This window comes from Camelus ferus, chromosome 21 (assembly GCF_009834535.1).
Source record: "Camelus ferus isolate YT-003-E chromosome 21, BCGSAC_Cfer_1.0, whole genome shotgun sequence".
NCBI classification, from domain to species: Eukaryota; Metazoa; Chordata; class Mammalia; order Artiodactyla; family Camelidae; genus Camelus; species Camelus ferus.
The window spans coordinates 29,753,185-29,768,529 of record NC_045716.1 but is presented as its reverse complement, the minus strand read 5'-3'; the positions used below and the strand labels follow the sequence as shown (position 1 = coordinate 29,768,529).

General features: G+C 58.2%; 2 protein-coding genes and 1 long non-coding RNA gene across 11 annotated transcripts; 1 reads left to right on the top strand and 2 right to left on the bottom strand.

The window, feature by feature from the left end:
* The first annotated feature begins 2,142 nt into the window (after window positions 1–2,142).
* On the top strand, window positions 2,143–11,149 carry DBNDD1 (dysbindin domain containing 1). 9 transcript variants are annotated; one of them, XM_032464714.1, is made up of 7 exons: window positions 2,433–2,578; window positions 2,797–2,945; window positions 8,147–8,248; window positions 8,594–8,737; window positions 8,943–9,083; window positions 9,422–9,614; window positions 9,752–11,149. In XM_032464714.1, the coding sequence occupies exons 2-7, from the start codon at window positions 2,915–2,917 to the stop codon at window positions 9,813–9,815; spliced, it is 675 nt and encodes a 224-aa protein (XP_032320605.1). In that variant the 5' UTR covers window positions 2,433–2,578; window positions 2,797–2,914; the 3' UTR covers window positions 9,816–11,149. The 9 variants fall into 9 exon arrangements, with proteins under 9 accessions (XP_032320606.1, XP_032320612.1, XP_032320611.1 ...); XM_032464713.1 differs by having other exon boundaries at window positions 2,437–2,584; XM_032464716.1 differs by lacking the exon at window positions 2,433–2,578 and having other exon boundaries at window positions 2,718–2,945; window positions 8,147–8,155.
* On the bottom strand, window positions 4,117–6,569 carry LOC116658794. Its single transcript, XR_004314101.1, has 4 exons — window positions 6,477–6,569; window positions 5,662–5,816; window positions 4,602–4,669; window positions 4,117–4,234 (listed from the first exon to the last, which is right to left on the bottom strand). It is a non-coding gene; the product is annotated as an uncharacterized LOC116658794 (long non-coding RNA).
* A 154-nt stretch (window positions 11,150–11,303) lies between the features above and the next one.
* On the bottom strand, window positions 11,304–15,329 carry LOC106728442 (AFG3-like protein 1). The gene is made up of 3 exons (XM_032464722.1): window positions 15,204–15,329; window positions 13,167–14,178; window positions 11,304–13,087 (listed from the first exon to the last, which is right to left on the bottom strand). Exons 2-3 carry the CDS (start codon window positions 13,659–13,661, stop codon window positions 12,869–12,871), a joined length of 714 nt encoding a protein of 237 aa, XP_032320613.1. The 5' UTR covers window positions 13,662–14,178; window positions 15,204–15,329; the 3' UTR covers window positions 11,304–12,868.
* Window positions 15,330–15,345: the final 16 nt, after the last annotated feature.

The following is a 15,345-nucleotide window of genomic DNA, read 5'->3' as shown; positions in this document are numbered from 1 at the left end:
AGCCAAGAGCCTCTGCCACACACCTCTGGCCTGATAGGGGTCTTCTCTCCAAAGGTGGGGTCCTCCCAGAGGGCTTTTGGCAGGGGAGCTAGTGCAGCTGGGGTAGAACAGCGGGGTAATTATTATTATTTCACATTTACTCTGCAGACTCAATATGCTAGGTGCCTCATGCTGACTGGCTTTTTGCTTTAGAAATCTGGCTGGGAGTCCTGAATTTAATAAATGCATTAACAATAATTCCTTTCAACAAAAAGGGCAAGAATAGGAGGGTTAGCTCGGGATAGCGAGACCGGGTATTCATCTGCCACAAATCAGCAGCGCAGCATGGTTCACCAGCGTGCACTGCAGGGATGAACAGCTCAGGGAGGCCTTGCTGCCCACTCTCTGGACTCCTGACAAGGTCGACAGCGACCTGTGCTTTCGATACTGGATTTGAGTTCAGATTTTTAGAGAAGAGCCTTTTCTTCACATGGGTGGCTTACGATACCTTTATTTAGCATTAAGCTGTGCATCTCAGAAACCCAGTTAAATGGTATCTGAGTTTCCTGCAAAATCACAGACCAAATGTTAATACATTCAAACCCACTGACCTATGTCTAATACCTGGCTCTTCCTGATGCCCACATACTTGGTCACCCAGGTAAACTGCCTCAGACCAGGCAGCAACTTGATGGAGTCCTGGATGTTGGGGTAACAGAGTGTTTAAGAAGACTGCACGCTCTTTCAGAGATAAACAGTGAAGCATTTACAAGTGAAATGACATAACATATATAGGACTTGCTTCAAAACAATCCAGCAGTGGAAAGAGGCATTGAAAGTAGAGAAGAAACAGGCTCAGCCAGGAGTTGGTCATCACTGAATCCAGGTGATGGGCACATGTGGGTTGGTTGTGCTATTCTCCCTACTTTTGTTTGAAAATGTTTTTAATGAAAAGTTAAAAATGAACAGTGGCCTCTGGGGTCAGATCATCTGCTGTTTACCAGCTGGGATGCCTTTGACAAGACTCTGTATCCATTCATTCATCTGTCAAATGGGGATAATTATTAAACAACAATTACTGTTACAGTTATCATGGCTGTATAACAGATTATCCCCAAAATGTAATGGCTTAATACAGCAACAACATCTGTTTTGCAACGCAGCTGAGACTTGGTGGGGATGGCTCACCTTGGCTCCACATATGACCCCTTAGAGGGTGGCTCAAAGGCAGAATCTCATGTCTGGCCACTGGCTGAGAACTTAAGCCCGGTTTGTTGGCTACTGTGGGCCTTTCAAGTGGCCCTCCACACAGGGTGGCCAGGTTCCAGGGGAGCCTTCTGAGAGAGAGCTGAATACTACTTAAGGCCCAGCCTTGGAAGTCACATGGCATCACCCTGCCACAATCCACTGGCCAGAGCAGTCACCAACGTTCAAGCAGAAGGAGCATAGATGAGGAATGTCTTGATGAGAGCAGAAGGTTCTGGAAGACATGTGGAATCAGAGCTACTCTTCTCACCATTTTGAGAAAATACAAACTTCTACCCCAGCTGAATCTGAGCAGCCAGTGCCCACCCACTGCCCTGACTCCCAGGGCAGTCACTGGCTTGCTTGTGTCTCCCCCAACCCTGTAGCCCAGCTCCGTCCCTGAGAGGCTGACCTGCCTCGTGGGGTCCAGAGTGCAGACCGCAGGCGCCTGTCCCAGTGGGTCATGATACCATTTTAGAGCATTGCAAACAGCAGTTTCTGTTTTCATTTGTTTCGTAAACTAAAGAAAAATGGAAGCTGCCTCACTGTCTCAGGCCATGGGCTCCCTGTGACTGAAGCCGGGCAGTGAGGGCCTTGATTGGCTGAAGCTGTATGGACTATGCCTTTGACAGGATGCCTTTCCTGCAAGCACCAAGTTCATATTTACCTTTCTCCTCTGTGGATTTTTCCACTCCCAGCTGGGAACAAACTCTTTCTCTCTGATGCTTTTCTTCGGTTTGTTTTGTTTTTGTAAGAGTGCAGAGCATGGGCTTGGATTTGGATTTGCTGGCTTCCAGTGCCTGGCTGTGCAACCTTGATCAGGTTGCCTACCCTCTCTGTGTTCAGCTTCTTCACCTAGAAAATCAGGATCCCATTTTCTGAGGATCCTCGGGAGAATTAATGAGATACTGTGCACCAAGGGCTTGGCACAGAGCCTCACTCCAGGCCTCGCGCAGGGAACCAGCGTCTGGAAGTGGGACTCCATCGAACCGTTTGGTACTCTCAGCACGCCCAGATCCTGCCTTGGGCTGGGGGGGAGGGGCTCTCTGCTCTCCTCCCTCTCCTTACTTCCCATCCTCCTCCCGCACCCCTCTCTTGCTAGCCGTTAGAAGCTCTTGCCCCCCCCCCCGGCCCCGCCCCCCGTGTCTCTTCTGGTCATTTATCACAATCTGTGTTGGCGCCGCCTTAGCCTCCGCTTGTGCCCGCCCCTCCATGCCCAGCGGAGCTCCAGCCCGTAGTTGGCGCCCCAGATATATGTGGGTGTAAACAAATGGACGCAAGTCGGCGCGGCTGCTGGATGAGGGCGCGCGCAAGGGCCGCAGAGTCCCGGCCAGGAGTGGGAGGCCGCCACCAGGTCCGGGTGGGTCCGCAGGAGGGGCGCGATACGCAGGGGAGGGAGTCTGCAGGGTCTGGGGCCGGCAGGGGGCGCGCGCGGGGCGGGGCGGGGCGGGACCGCACCTGTGCTGCTGGGCTGGGGGAGGAGAACTGGCGGGGGGGGGGGGGGCGGACCGGAACCCCGGAGCAGCTGCGCGCCCCGCCCCGCGAGCTCCTCCCCGCCGCCGCGGCCCCCAGGCTGCTGCCCCGATGCGCTGCGCCGGGAGCTGGGGCCGAGCCGCCGCCGCAGCTACAGGAGCACCCGGGCTGGGTGACGCCGCCGCCGCCACCGCCCCTTCCAGACCCTACCGGCCGCATGGAGCCCCCGGAGGGCGCCAGCCCTGGAGGTGAGTGCGGCCCCAGCCTTTGGGAATCCTCGAGCTGCGCCTTCCCCGCAGCGGCCCGCAGCCCCTTCCCCCCACCCCCCGGGCCCACTCATCGGCCGCGCCCCGGGGCTGCGAAGACCCACTGGCCGCTCCAAGTACCCCCCGTGCCCAGCGAGGGAAGCCTAATACGCCGCGCGCGGGGAGCCGGGCAGGGGGCACCTCCCGGGAACGGCCCCCGCGCTGAGCTGGGGTCGCACGGACCACGTCCCCGCCCCCTCGTCCTCCCCGCTCCGGTCCTGGGCTGCCGTGCCTGGCGCGCTCCTGAGTAGGCGGCCCGGAGTTTCGTCCTGAACCCCCTCCAGGCCGAGACGGGGATCTGGGGGATGGGGCGTGCTGGGGCCAGAGTTTGGAGTCCAGGTCAGCGAGACGTGGGGGGATGCTACCCTCCAGGCCGCGTGTCTGCTTTGTTCGCCCCAGACTCCCTGGGGGTAGGGCGGGGAGGCCGCAGCCGGGACCCTGATGGGCACGGGTCTGAGACAGGGTCTCGTTGTGGGGACCGCACCGGGCACGGCCTGCGGGGGGGTCCCACGCCTGCAGGGATTGCTGGCCGCGGCCTGGCCCAGGAGCGTACACATCTGGGAGGTCAGATGTGTACGGCGTGACCCCTCCTCACAGCCCCTGTCAGCCATCGGGAACTCTGACGGTTGAGAACCTAACTCTCCCCTTGAAGTATGGCCCTAGGCAGGGTGATGGCTAGTGGTGGTGGTGGGGGGAAGTCTAGGAGCCTCCCCTTTCAGAAAGGGTTTCCCTGTGCCTTGGGCCTAGGAACTTGGGATGCAAACTGCCGGGCTCCTCTACCCGCCAGGCCAGGCCCCAGATGCACCCGAGGTTTCCTGGAGGTCTCATCCCAAGGAACCACTCTCAGACCACATATTGGACCCACTGGGGGTCCCCCAGCCACACCAGGGGCCTCCTCTGGAGACCAAAGGGCTGGCCTTGGAGGTATTCTGAAGACATGGGTCCACCACTGCTGTGTCTGCAGGCTGAGTTGGGCAGGTGCCTTCCAGACTTGTCAGTCTCCCTCTGGGGTGGTGGGAGTGGGTTTTCTTTGTTTTCTCACTTGTGGGACGGGTCCAGCTTTCTCTTCCCATTGGCAGTACCAGGACCCCAGGGCATCCCAGTGGCAGCTTCGTGAGGATTTGAAGGGGAAGATTTGGAGAGCAAGGCCTGAGGCTGTGGGCCAAGCAGCCAGGCCCCTCTGAGCTCTGTGTCCTCTTCTCTCCATGGAGACAGACCCTTCCCCTGCAGGGCTGTGGGAGCCCAGAGTGAGAAAACAGAGGGAAGACGTCAGGGAGAGGAGCTTAACCACCCTTCAGTTCCTGCATCTCGTTACTGGAGCCTCAAAGACCTAATTCGGTGCACACATGTATTCACCAGGCACCTACTCTGTGCAGGCACTGTGGTGGGGCTAGAGATACAGTAGGGGCAGACAGGCCTCACAGTCTTCTAACCCCATAGCCACATCCCACCCTCGTGTGGGGTCAAGTCTGGGTAGCTGTGACCAACTGTCATTCTGGGAGTTCACCAACTTTGGAAACTTAGTCTGGAGTGTGGAGCACACACAAGAGCGGAGAGAGCCCCACGTGTCCCCCCGCTGCCCAGCCAGACCACACCAACCTTCCTTAAGTAGTCATTTGTAGCAAATCTAGACATCTTATTTCATCCTTAAGTATTTCTGAAATTATCTGTAAAAGATAAGGTTTTTATAGAGTATAATTAAAATACCATTTCTGCACCTAAATGAATTAATAATTTCTTAGTATCAAAGTGCACAGACATGGAGGTGAGAGGTGGGCGGTGCAATTCTTGAAAGTCCCCAACCAGTGCCTATGGGAAACCAGGTTTCTAGCCCACCCACCTCCAAGTCTGTCCAGCTGGGAGAGAGGCCGGTGCCCTGCCCTCAGAGGCTGAGCCCAGACAGGGCCCACCCAGCATCCTCAACACGCTCAGACGAGCCCTGACTCCAAGGACAAGGGGCTGAGAAAGTGGGGTACAGGTACCGAGTCTCTGTGACCGTCCTCCCTCCCTGCAGCCATTTTGTTTCTTATGCCATTCACTCATTCACTTCATTAATTTGCTGGCTGGCAGTGGGTTTGTGCAGAGTACCTCCATACTTAGGGCAAAGCCCTCGGCACACAGCAGGGAACTTGAGATTTGGGCCATATCTCTGCTCGAATGTGCTGGAAAATAGGTCAGCAGTGTAGCACAGGATAACCCTATCATCTCCGTGTGTACCAGGCCCTGTGCAGGGCAGGACTTGGTCCCCCAGCTCGAGTCTCCCCTTGGGGTGCTGCTTCCGTGTGGGGAGGCCTTGATGGGGGCTATGCCGGGGTGAGAACAAGGGGGTCACTAGTTGACTAATGACTCTTTTGGGGCGTCGAAAACACCGCTCACCTTTGCCCTGGGCTGGGCAGCTCTGGGGTCTGCTGAGCCCGCCCAGCCTGCAGCCCAGCCAGGCTGCCAAGCACCCCAGCCCCGATGCCCGCCTGTGTGATCACTCCTCTGCTTCATACCCTAGGACGAGCAGTGGGTCTCACAAGTGGGGAATTTGTCCTTTCTTCCCATAAGGGCTTACTGAGAGGGTATCAGACACACCTAGGTGATTCCTAGCACAGGTGCTCATTAACTCTTAGGTGGGGTCCTGGGCTCATTCAACGAGCATTTAAGGTACACCTACCGTGCATGAGGACCACGCCCAAGTCCTGTTTCCTTCATGTCCTTCCAGCCAAAAGATCAGTGTCCTTGATGGCAAAAGCTGCATCTTCTGCACCCCCACCCCACAGCTTTGACACAGGCCAGGACACCAGGATTTACAGAATAAAGACCAGACCACTGCCAAAGAGAGACAAAACGAATAAAACAAATAGACATACAGAGTTTAAAAGTTCACGGCTTCTGCATTCCCCTGGCTCTGCAACACCATCAGCTGTAGCTGGTTTGCTGTTTCACAGATGCTGACATTTGATAAAATGTGCTCCTTAACTAAAGTCAGTGCAACAGGCCACCGTGCCTGTGGGGGCCGGAGGTCTGTCCCAGGGGCTGTCTGGGGGCCCAGGATCTACAGTGAGGCATCTCTGCCCAGCCCAGGACCCCAAGGCAGGATGGGGGAGGAGCGTGCCCAAGTCCTGCCTTCTTCCCCTACCTCAGCACCCACGGACTTCATCCTTCCCACCTGGACCACATCCCATAAAGAGGCAGGTGGATGCTGTCCCACTCAGCTCATAACCCCTCAGAAGCTTCTCTCAGCTCACTGAGAAGTAGCCAGAGTTGTCTCCGTGATATGCTTGCCCCCCCAACTGGTGTCCCCTGCCCTCACCGCCCCCAGCCATTCCTCAGATACAGCCATGCTGCTCCCCTCAGAGCCTTTCGGGGTGCTGTCTCCCCCAGATATTGCATGGCTCTCACCCACCTTCAGACCCATCCCCCAGATAGGAGGATAGCCCCCCATGCTCCCCAGCACTGCCCACCCTCAAGAGGACAGGAATCACCTACTTTGTTCTAGCCAGAGTGGGCTCAGGACTCCACTGGATCAAAGAGTGAACAGCATGTGCTTTCTCTTCTAGATGAGGGCCCCACCCAGTGAGAGAGAAGAGTTGTGAGCAGAGACTCCACCTCTGTGCCACCTTTTACCCTAAGTCCACTTCCTCCTGGTCCCTGGTCGGGGCCCAGAGAACACTCACCAGCTTCCCTGTGGGCACAAGGTCTGGGGTCTCTCCCTGTATGGGCTATGTTCCCAGCCCTAAGCCATGACCTGGGAGCAGAGGCCAGCTGGTGGGGCTCAGAGCTCAAGCCCCAAGGACCCCCTGCTATGTGCCTGGGACAGGCTGAGCCCCTCGGGGTTAAAGTACAAAACTCGGCGTCCTCCCTCACAGCTGCTTGTGGCATTAGTCGGAAAATTTGCCGCTGGGACTCTGCTCCCACAGAAACCGTGAGCCACTGTCATTGTTCCTGTTCTTAACCAAGAGCCACTTACCCTGTCTGGAGGCTCCAGACAGATGGCAGCGCCTCCCCTACCAGGCAGGGTCACCCACCACCCCAGGCCACACGTGCCCCTCTGTGAGGGGGACCGCGTTGCTGTGCCTGCCCTTTGAGGAAACAGAACAGCGTCCTGCAGAGCAAAGGCCCTCAAGAGGTTTCTTAGCCCTTGTCCCTCAGCAAGGATTAGATCTGGTCTGAGGCTCAGGAGATTTCCCGTTCCCCCAGCTCTCCTGCCCTCTGGTTAGGAAGGTGCCCTTGCCCACCGCGGGCTGGGTAGGCCCTGACACTGGTGGGTGTAACTCTACCCTTTGAAGATGCTCAGAAGCCAAGTTCCGAATGCAGCAGCAAGGTGGAAACCAGACCCTGAGCCCCGTCCGGCCCCAGGCCCTGTGTGATGACACCGCACCAGGCAGAGCTGGGAAGCCCCGCCCCCAGCCCCACTTCCCAGGGCAGACGCCCACCTCAAGGGCAGCTCTGCACCTGAGAATCCACGTCACCGTCTTTCCACTCAGCTGGGGACCCTCCAGACCCACGTCCCGGCAGCCGAGTCCAGCCCACTGACCACACAGGCCCACTCTTCACAGGCAGCTGTCAGCATTGGGCGCCCCAGCCAGGACCCCTGGCAGCTGCTCTTGTGGCTGGCCCACACCCAGCCCTCAGTCTCACCCCTGGGGTGGCTCAGCCCACCACACTGCTACAGGGGCCAGAAGGGCACTCCTCACTCTTGACTGAGCACCTGTTCATCGAGGGGTCCCTCGCTGAGGGAAGGTGGGATATCTGTGTGGAGGGGTCTCAGGAGAGGGCAGCAACAGTGGGGACACAGGGGAGCCAAGGGGTCCAGCTGCCCCAGGGCACGTGCCTGACAGGTGATTGGGACCCCCCGCTGTGTGGAGACGGGTGAGGGTGGTGCCTCCATGGGGTGGGGGTCCCAACTCTGAGTGGCAACGTCCTCACCAAGCAGATCCCTGAAGAGCCTGCAGCTCTCACCCGACGAAAAGTACAAGAAACGAGCAATCACATGAAAACAAACACAAAAATATGAGCAATTACAGGGGAATACCGCATGTAAAACCCTGGACGAGCATCCCGTCGTGATGGGGGTTGGTGGGGAGAGGCTGGTACCTACCCATCCAGTAACTCTTTGGCTACAAGAATGTGTTCTTTTGAATTCAAACACAACATAGGACAGACAGGTGAGCAGGAGCCATTGTGGATTAAAGGGAACCAAAGGCCAAGGACACACATGACCAACCACCGGACCCTAGTTTGGACCAAAGTCGAGACAGGTGACAGTATTGGGATACTAGGGGCTCTGGCAGGACCAGCAAGTGTCCCCATGAGACCTACGTGGTCTGCCTTCATTCCTGCTCAGGTGCTCAGGGCAGAGGGTCTGGAAGTCAGCCTTTGTAACGGGGAAGGGCAGCCTCCTCAGAGAAGCCCCTACCCCTTGCCTGGCTTTCTGGCCCAAGGCTACCCCTGGCCACTGCCCGGGGCCTCAGAGGAGGTTCTCAAGTCCTCCCACCTGTGTCCTGGGTGGGGGTCAGGGTCAGGTGGAATCCCATGTCTCCTCCTGGGGGTGGGGGTGGGAGACCCCAGCGCCCTTGGGGTAACCAACACCTTCTTTGTTGCAGAAATAGTTAAGGAGATTGAGGTGCCACAGGCTGCCCTGGGTACCCCAGTCCCTGGGACAGGGAACAGCCTCCACTCGCCTGTGGCTGAGGAGGTGGGCGTCCCAGCACCTGCTCCAGGGCTCCTGCAGGTCACAGAGAGACGACGTAAGTACAGGCTGGGGAACGGGGCGGGGTCCACATCCTGTCCAAACACTCCTCCACTCTCAGGGGCTCCGCTGGGCCTCAAAGAACAGAGCTGGGCCATGTCTGCTGCCCCCCTCTCTGCCACTGGCCCACACTGGGCTTCACCTGGGCCTCATGGGGCAGCCTTGGTGGAGAACGCCCTGCTGACAAGCCCCTTTGTCCCCAGAGCCTCTGAGCAGTGTCTCCTCCCTGGAGGTGCACTTTGACCTCCTGGACCTCACCGAGCTGACCGACATGTCCGACCAGGAGCTGGCCGAGGTCTTTGCCGACTCAGATGACGAGAACCTGACCAGCGACTCGCCTGCAGGTGGGGCTGGTGCTGGGCCTAGAGGGCACTGTGGGAGGTCCTGGGGCCCAAGACTACCAAGCATCGCTCCCTGGAGACCCTCATTTTGGAAAACAATTTTCTTTATTTCTCATGTGTGTTTAAGTATTTGTCAACAAAGTGCCACTTCATGCACCGTTTCTGCATTTTACACACCTGTATGCCAACTGTAAGGAACTTTCGACTCCTCCTCACTTTCATTCTTGAAACCCCAACAAAAGGCCACAGCCACTGTCCCACTGAAGGTAGATTCACTACACGGATTTAATCACAAGTAGGCTGAGTACCAAGTGGGTGGCCGCTCCTCATCTCAATTCCAGGAAGCACTGCCCTTGGCCCAGAACTCACGGGCCTCAGAAATGGTAAAGGAGCCACCGGGGCTGTGGGGGGCCCAGAGCCTTCCTCCCTCCCTGCTCACAACCCATGCAGGCTGGAGAGCTGGGCCTCGGCTGCACCAGGACCCTCCTGCGGGCATCAGATAATCCCCAGCCCACACTGCACCCAGACCCACAGGTACGCATTGCTGGTGCCCAGAGGACCCCAACATGTGGCCAGACCCCATGTTGGAGGCACACACATGCCCAACCCAGTAGCTGCAGGAGTGACCTGAGACTCCAAGCCACACTGACCCCACCCCGTGTTCCCACCAGGCCTACACCCGCTGCCTCGGGCCAGCTGTCTGCGCTCCCCATCCTGGACCCGCACCAGGGCTGAGAAGAACCGTGAGAAACAGCCCTTTGGCGACCCTGAGCGGCAGCCCACCATCGTGGACACACTTCTCACCGTGGAGAGGCCCAAGGAGGACTAGGCCGGCTGGCCCTAGGGCCGAGACAGGGCAAGCCGGGACAACTGTGCCCGTGGACACTGCCCGCCCCACATGGCTCTGGGATGGGGTCTCAGAGTGCCTCAGCATAAGCACAGCCCAGTGGCCTTATGTCCAGCTCATTCCTGGTCCCTGGATCAGGGACAACGCCTGGAGATGAGAAAGGAGTGGCCTGAGCCTTCTAGAAACTTCCGTCTGCAGGACTGGTGTTCTCATCTGTCATCCACCTCCAGAGTGGGTGCAGGGTGATCGAGACCTGCCTGTGAGAGGCACTCTGCAAACCCCTCAGGGGTCTCAAGTTCCACTCCATGAACAGCTAAGCCAAGCTCCAGCCCATGGGACACTGCTGTTCAGCCAAGTACATGGGTGGGAGAGTCAGCCCTGAAAATTACCACCTTGACTTTAGCTCTGTCTGCTTCCTGCCGCCAAGGGAGCACTGTCAGCACCACACACCCATGCCCTAAGACCCTAAGACCCTGCTAGTCCTGGTCCCTGCGTGACAGCCAGGCCCACCTTCCTTAGCTTGGACCCCAAATATGTCATGACTGCCTCAGGCTGCTAGGCAGACGGGGCTCGCCCTCTCCCATCCCAGGCCCATTACAGTCCCCCCAGCCCATCATGCAAATGCACACGCAGGCACACGCATGGGTCTGTGTCCCTGGCTGGCATCCCCACCTGGGGTGAGGCAGCCTGAACGAGGTGGGGACGTGAGGGGGAACTGGGCATAGCCCCTGGCCCCCAGTTCTGAGGCACCAGGCTCAGCTGCTCCCAGTGCCACTCACGTGCAACTGGACAGAGCAGGCTTCTGGTCTGACAGTGAGTCCAAGAACAGTTCTAAAATAAACGTGTAAGCTTGCTTTTTGTCCCCTAGGCCACCTGCCCTGATCCTTCCCCACTGAAACATGTCTGGGGAAGGAAAAGAGGCTCCTCTGTACAAGCCCTGGGCATGTGCTGGGCCCACTGGGTGAAGCTATACCAACTTCCCACCAGGAAAAGGAGCCCAGAAACGCAGGCTGCCTTCTGCAGCAGGACCCGCCCCCACTGAGGGGCAGCAACACGACCGATGTCTTCCAGGCACAATCGAGAATTTCACTGAAAACTGATTCCGTGAGGGCAACCGCAGCATGCCCCCCGCCCAGGGTCTTCCTCCCCAACTTCCATCCTTCTTGCTGTCGCTTCCACAGAACTCATTTCCAAAAAGCAGGATTAAAACGTCACCTGTTCAGTCCTGCCTGACCTCTTCCTCTCTGACAGCAGAGCGCAGGGGTGCGGCGGGGGTGGGGGTGGCTGCTCTAGGGGCCTCTCGGAACTCTGTGTTCGGGTCCTCCTCCAGCTGAAGCCACTGGGGGCTCCACCGCGACACACTCTGGGCTCATTTGGGTCTCGTTTCAGGGACAGGTGCCCTGGCTCTCAAGGCAGTAAGGAAGACCCTGCTCCACAAGCCCAGGCTGGAAGAGGCAGAGATGCTCCCTGGAGATCCTCTTCCCAGCCCAGGGCAGGTCCCTGGGGAGCTCCAGGTCCAGAGCAGCTGGCTGGTCCAAGCAGGCAGGGCCAGTCCATGAGCCCAAACCCCAAACACTTCAATCACCCGTGAGACGACGGCCCAGAGAACCAGCCCTGGGCCCCATGCCAGGGGTTCCTCTGCTGGGCTGAGCCTCCCTAACCCAAAATTCTTGGCCAGATCTCGACTGCAGGCCAAGGAGCCCCAGGTGGTGTGATGGCCCAGATGGAGTGGGGTAAAGGGGAACTGAGGAGACCGGAAGGGGTGCAGAATGAAGGCACCACAGGCCAGGGGGCGCTATCGCCAAGGGGGTGCCCTGGACCCTGGGGAAGGGCTGAGCTTTAGGGCCTTCCTGGGGTCAAAGGGAGTATCCCACCTGTCAGAGGGAGCCCCAAGACAGGACCCTGGCAGGACCCCAAGCAGCTCAGCAAAACAGGCTGAGTTTGGAAGAGGCTGCATTACGGGATCAACCCCAATTTAAATAATTCAATAATGCACATTTTACAAAGTTGAAGGTGTTTGTCCCAAGCCAGAAATTCTATTTTTGAGGCAAACATACCAAACGATCTGGAAAGTTTAATTTCCAAGTTCCAGCACGTGGCCTTGGCTAGGCCAGCAGCAGCAGGCAAATGGGGGCGGTCAGCCCTGGAGGCCAGGACAGCAGTCGACCCACATCCACCCACCTGCCCGTCCACCCTCAGGATTCCCAGGAATCCTAGCGGCAGGCCGAGCAGAGGGGCCATTTCCACTAAAGCCCAGGCTTCCAGCCGGGTTCAGCTCCCCGGGGGCTGGTCCCAGGTCACATCCCAGGACCCCCAGGTGATGGAAGGCATCGGCCCTCCAGCTTAGCTACCACCAAAGTGGCCTTCTTCTCACCTGGAGAGGGTTCTCCCCTGCAGTCCAGAGGCTCCCTCTCCATGACTCCAACAAAAAGGCTCACAAGGAATGCAGCTTCCTGGAAAAGATCATCACATCCCAACACATGGTCAGAAAAGCCCCACCCAGGGAACAGGTGCTGCGGCTGGCAGGCGGGCCCCCCCTCAGGCTCCACCACCCTACACCAACCACACGCCAGCAGGAGGTGTTGAGTTCCCTCCATCCCAACAAACAGGCCTTCTACCAACCCAAACAGCTATTTCCCTGGATACCTGGCTTATATTTTCCTTTTCTTAATTCTGCCACCTCACCAAACCTTGAGCATTTCTGAACTGAGCCAAAAGCCCCCTCCCCCTCCTTGGAGGTCCCCATCAGAGAAGCCCACTGCCCACCACTGTCCCCTATGACTCAGGAACAGGGTCCCAGCCCCGTCTCAGGGAACAGGCGTGTTCTGGGAGCAGGAATCTGTGGGCTCAGAAAACCCTTATTTGCAACTGCCCATTTGCAGTCACCACGTTTTCATTTGTTTTCCAGCGATTCCAGAAGCTGCCCTCCAAAGCAGAGGCACTAGGCTGGGCTCTCCCACACACTGGGCTCCGTGCCCACCTCCTGCTGCCCCAGGTTCCAGCCCTTCAGCCCCTCAGGAAGGGATGTGTCCTCCTCCAGGCCACCTGTGCCCTCCACAAACTCCTTGTAGGTGGTCTTCTCGGTGAAGGGCCATGGGCCTAGCAGCTCCACCATGTCAGCCTGCTCCAGCACCTCCTTCTCCAGCAGCCGCCTGCCCACCTGCAAGTCCCACCGCCCGTCAGGGGCCTGCGAATCACCAGAACTCCCGGAGGATGGGCGCCGGCCCAGCCGCACTTGCCTTGTCCACCTGCTCCTGGCACTGCGTCAGCAGGTCCGGCATCAGCTCGTGGGTGGAGCTGATGAGGTACCTCACCTCCTCATCGATAAGCCAAGCTGTGGCCTCGCTGTACAGCCTCCCCGCCTGCCCTTCGCCTTGCTGGGGAAAATCGGACATCTGACCCAGCTTCTCACTCATCCCAAACTGCACTATCTGGAGTGGGGGTGGAGGGAGGTGAGCCCGGCCAGACTCGCGTGCAGAGCCCCCCACCCAGCGCTGCTCTACCTGGGCATAGGCGCTCTGGGTTACCTCCCTCAAGTCATACTGGGCCCCTGTGGCGACCTGGCAGAAAAACAGCTTTCCGGCCACCCTGCTGCCCAGCAGCATGCACATGCGGTCAAAGAGCTGCTCCTGCGTGTGCAGGTACTGGTCCCGGGGCACACACTGGGCAAAGCCCAGCCCCTTGCCCCGGGGGATGATGGACACCTGCAAGACATGGCCCCAGCCCTGGGGCATCCCGGACCAACCTTGCCCCTCTGAGCACTGGTCTCCCTGCAGGAGTGTGGAAGGAGAGCGGACCCTGGGCCCCACCACTGACGGGGGTCACCCCAACAATTAACATGAAACCCCTCCTCACCTATCCTGCAGAGGAGCCAGCCATCGGGTAAAACCTCAGAAGATGTCAGGTGGCCAGCACCCAAACCCCTCCTGAAACCAGCACCCAGCTCTCTACCCACTCACCCTCAAGGAGTCTTATAACAAATTCTAGACCACTGCATTCCTTGAAAGCAAAAAGGCTGCCACCTTGAAGGTACTGTGCCCATGTGGCCACATGCTACACACAGGCACCCACGCCTGGAGACCAAGGGATGAGCTAGGAGGGGAGTGGGCCCTGCCCCTCCCCGTGCAGACACGCGAAGGGATGTGACCAACTTTCAACAGGGGATCTGCGTGCTCCAGGAACCAGCCCACCACCATGTAGGCCACCGTTGTCTTCTATCCAGGCTGAGGACCTGCGTCATCTTCTCCAGACCTACAAATCAGAGTCCTCGTAAGAGGGAGAGGAGGAACGGACAGCTGAGGAGTGGGCACCAAGTTCCCACTCTGCACTTGGGGCATGCTGGGGGCTGGTCAGAGCCTGTGTCCAACCAGAACAGACCCAGCCGTCTGCTCCACATACACTCCTCAGACCCCACTCTGCGCCATCCCCACATGCCAGACACACTAGACACTATGCTGCCTTCTGCTCTATGGAAACACCAGGTCCCAACCCATCTCCCTTACAAGCAGCAGATGGCTCTGGGGTGGGTGAGAGATTAGCTACTTTTCATGGCTTGAGAAGAAGTGATGCTGTCCGCACGAGAAACGAGGAGGAATTCTCTACATGGCCTACAGCCCAGTCACAGGCAGGCAACAGAGCACAGCAAGGCACAGACCCCTCGTGCTGAGCGCAGCTTTGTGGCCAGTCAGCTCGCCAGAGCCACCAGATCGCCCTTGACTGTCCTGGGCTACTGATACTCTCTCCGCACTTCTCTGGTTGTGTTACACGTCGATAAAAAGGGAAACTCAAACAAAGTAGGGTGGCCAACCTGCTGTCTGGGTGAGGTGGTGATCACAGCCATGGGGACGGAGTATGAACAGCTGAGCTGCTGGCCACACAGACACCTCCCTGACCTCCGTCCTGGGAAGGCCCTCAGGAGACCCCTACCCCCACGCTGAAGCCCCTACTCCAGCCTTCACCCCTCACAGTGCACTGGTCCAGTAGGAGTGCTGGGATGGCCCCTGCAAGCATTCAGGGGGAAGCACCCAGCAAACATTCCTCCTGTCCAGTGAGAACCCAAACCTGGATCTGATTCAGCACCCTGGAGGTCCCTCATCTTTGAGATTCTAAATGTTGCTCCAGAAAAAATATGGAAGCTGCTGGCAGACCCCAGTTCCCAATTCCGGTCTGGAAGACCGCTCCCGGCTCCAGTGCACTGACATGAAGCTAGGGCCCCAGGGTGAGCTTGCTGCAGGTCAGAGCTGGAAACGTCCCCTCCTCAAGGCAGCCCAGCTTACCTCCGATGATCCTCGCGATGGCCTGCTCAAAGTGCTTCTCCGGAACCAAAGGGCTCAGGTGGCGGGCAGTGATTAGGGCCGCCTCAGTGCAAACGTTAGAGGTACGAGCGCCTGCCAGGGGGAGCAGTCCCATTAGCACCCC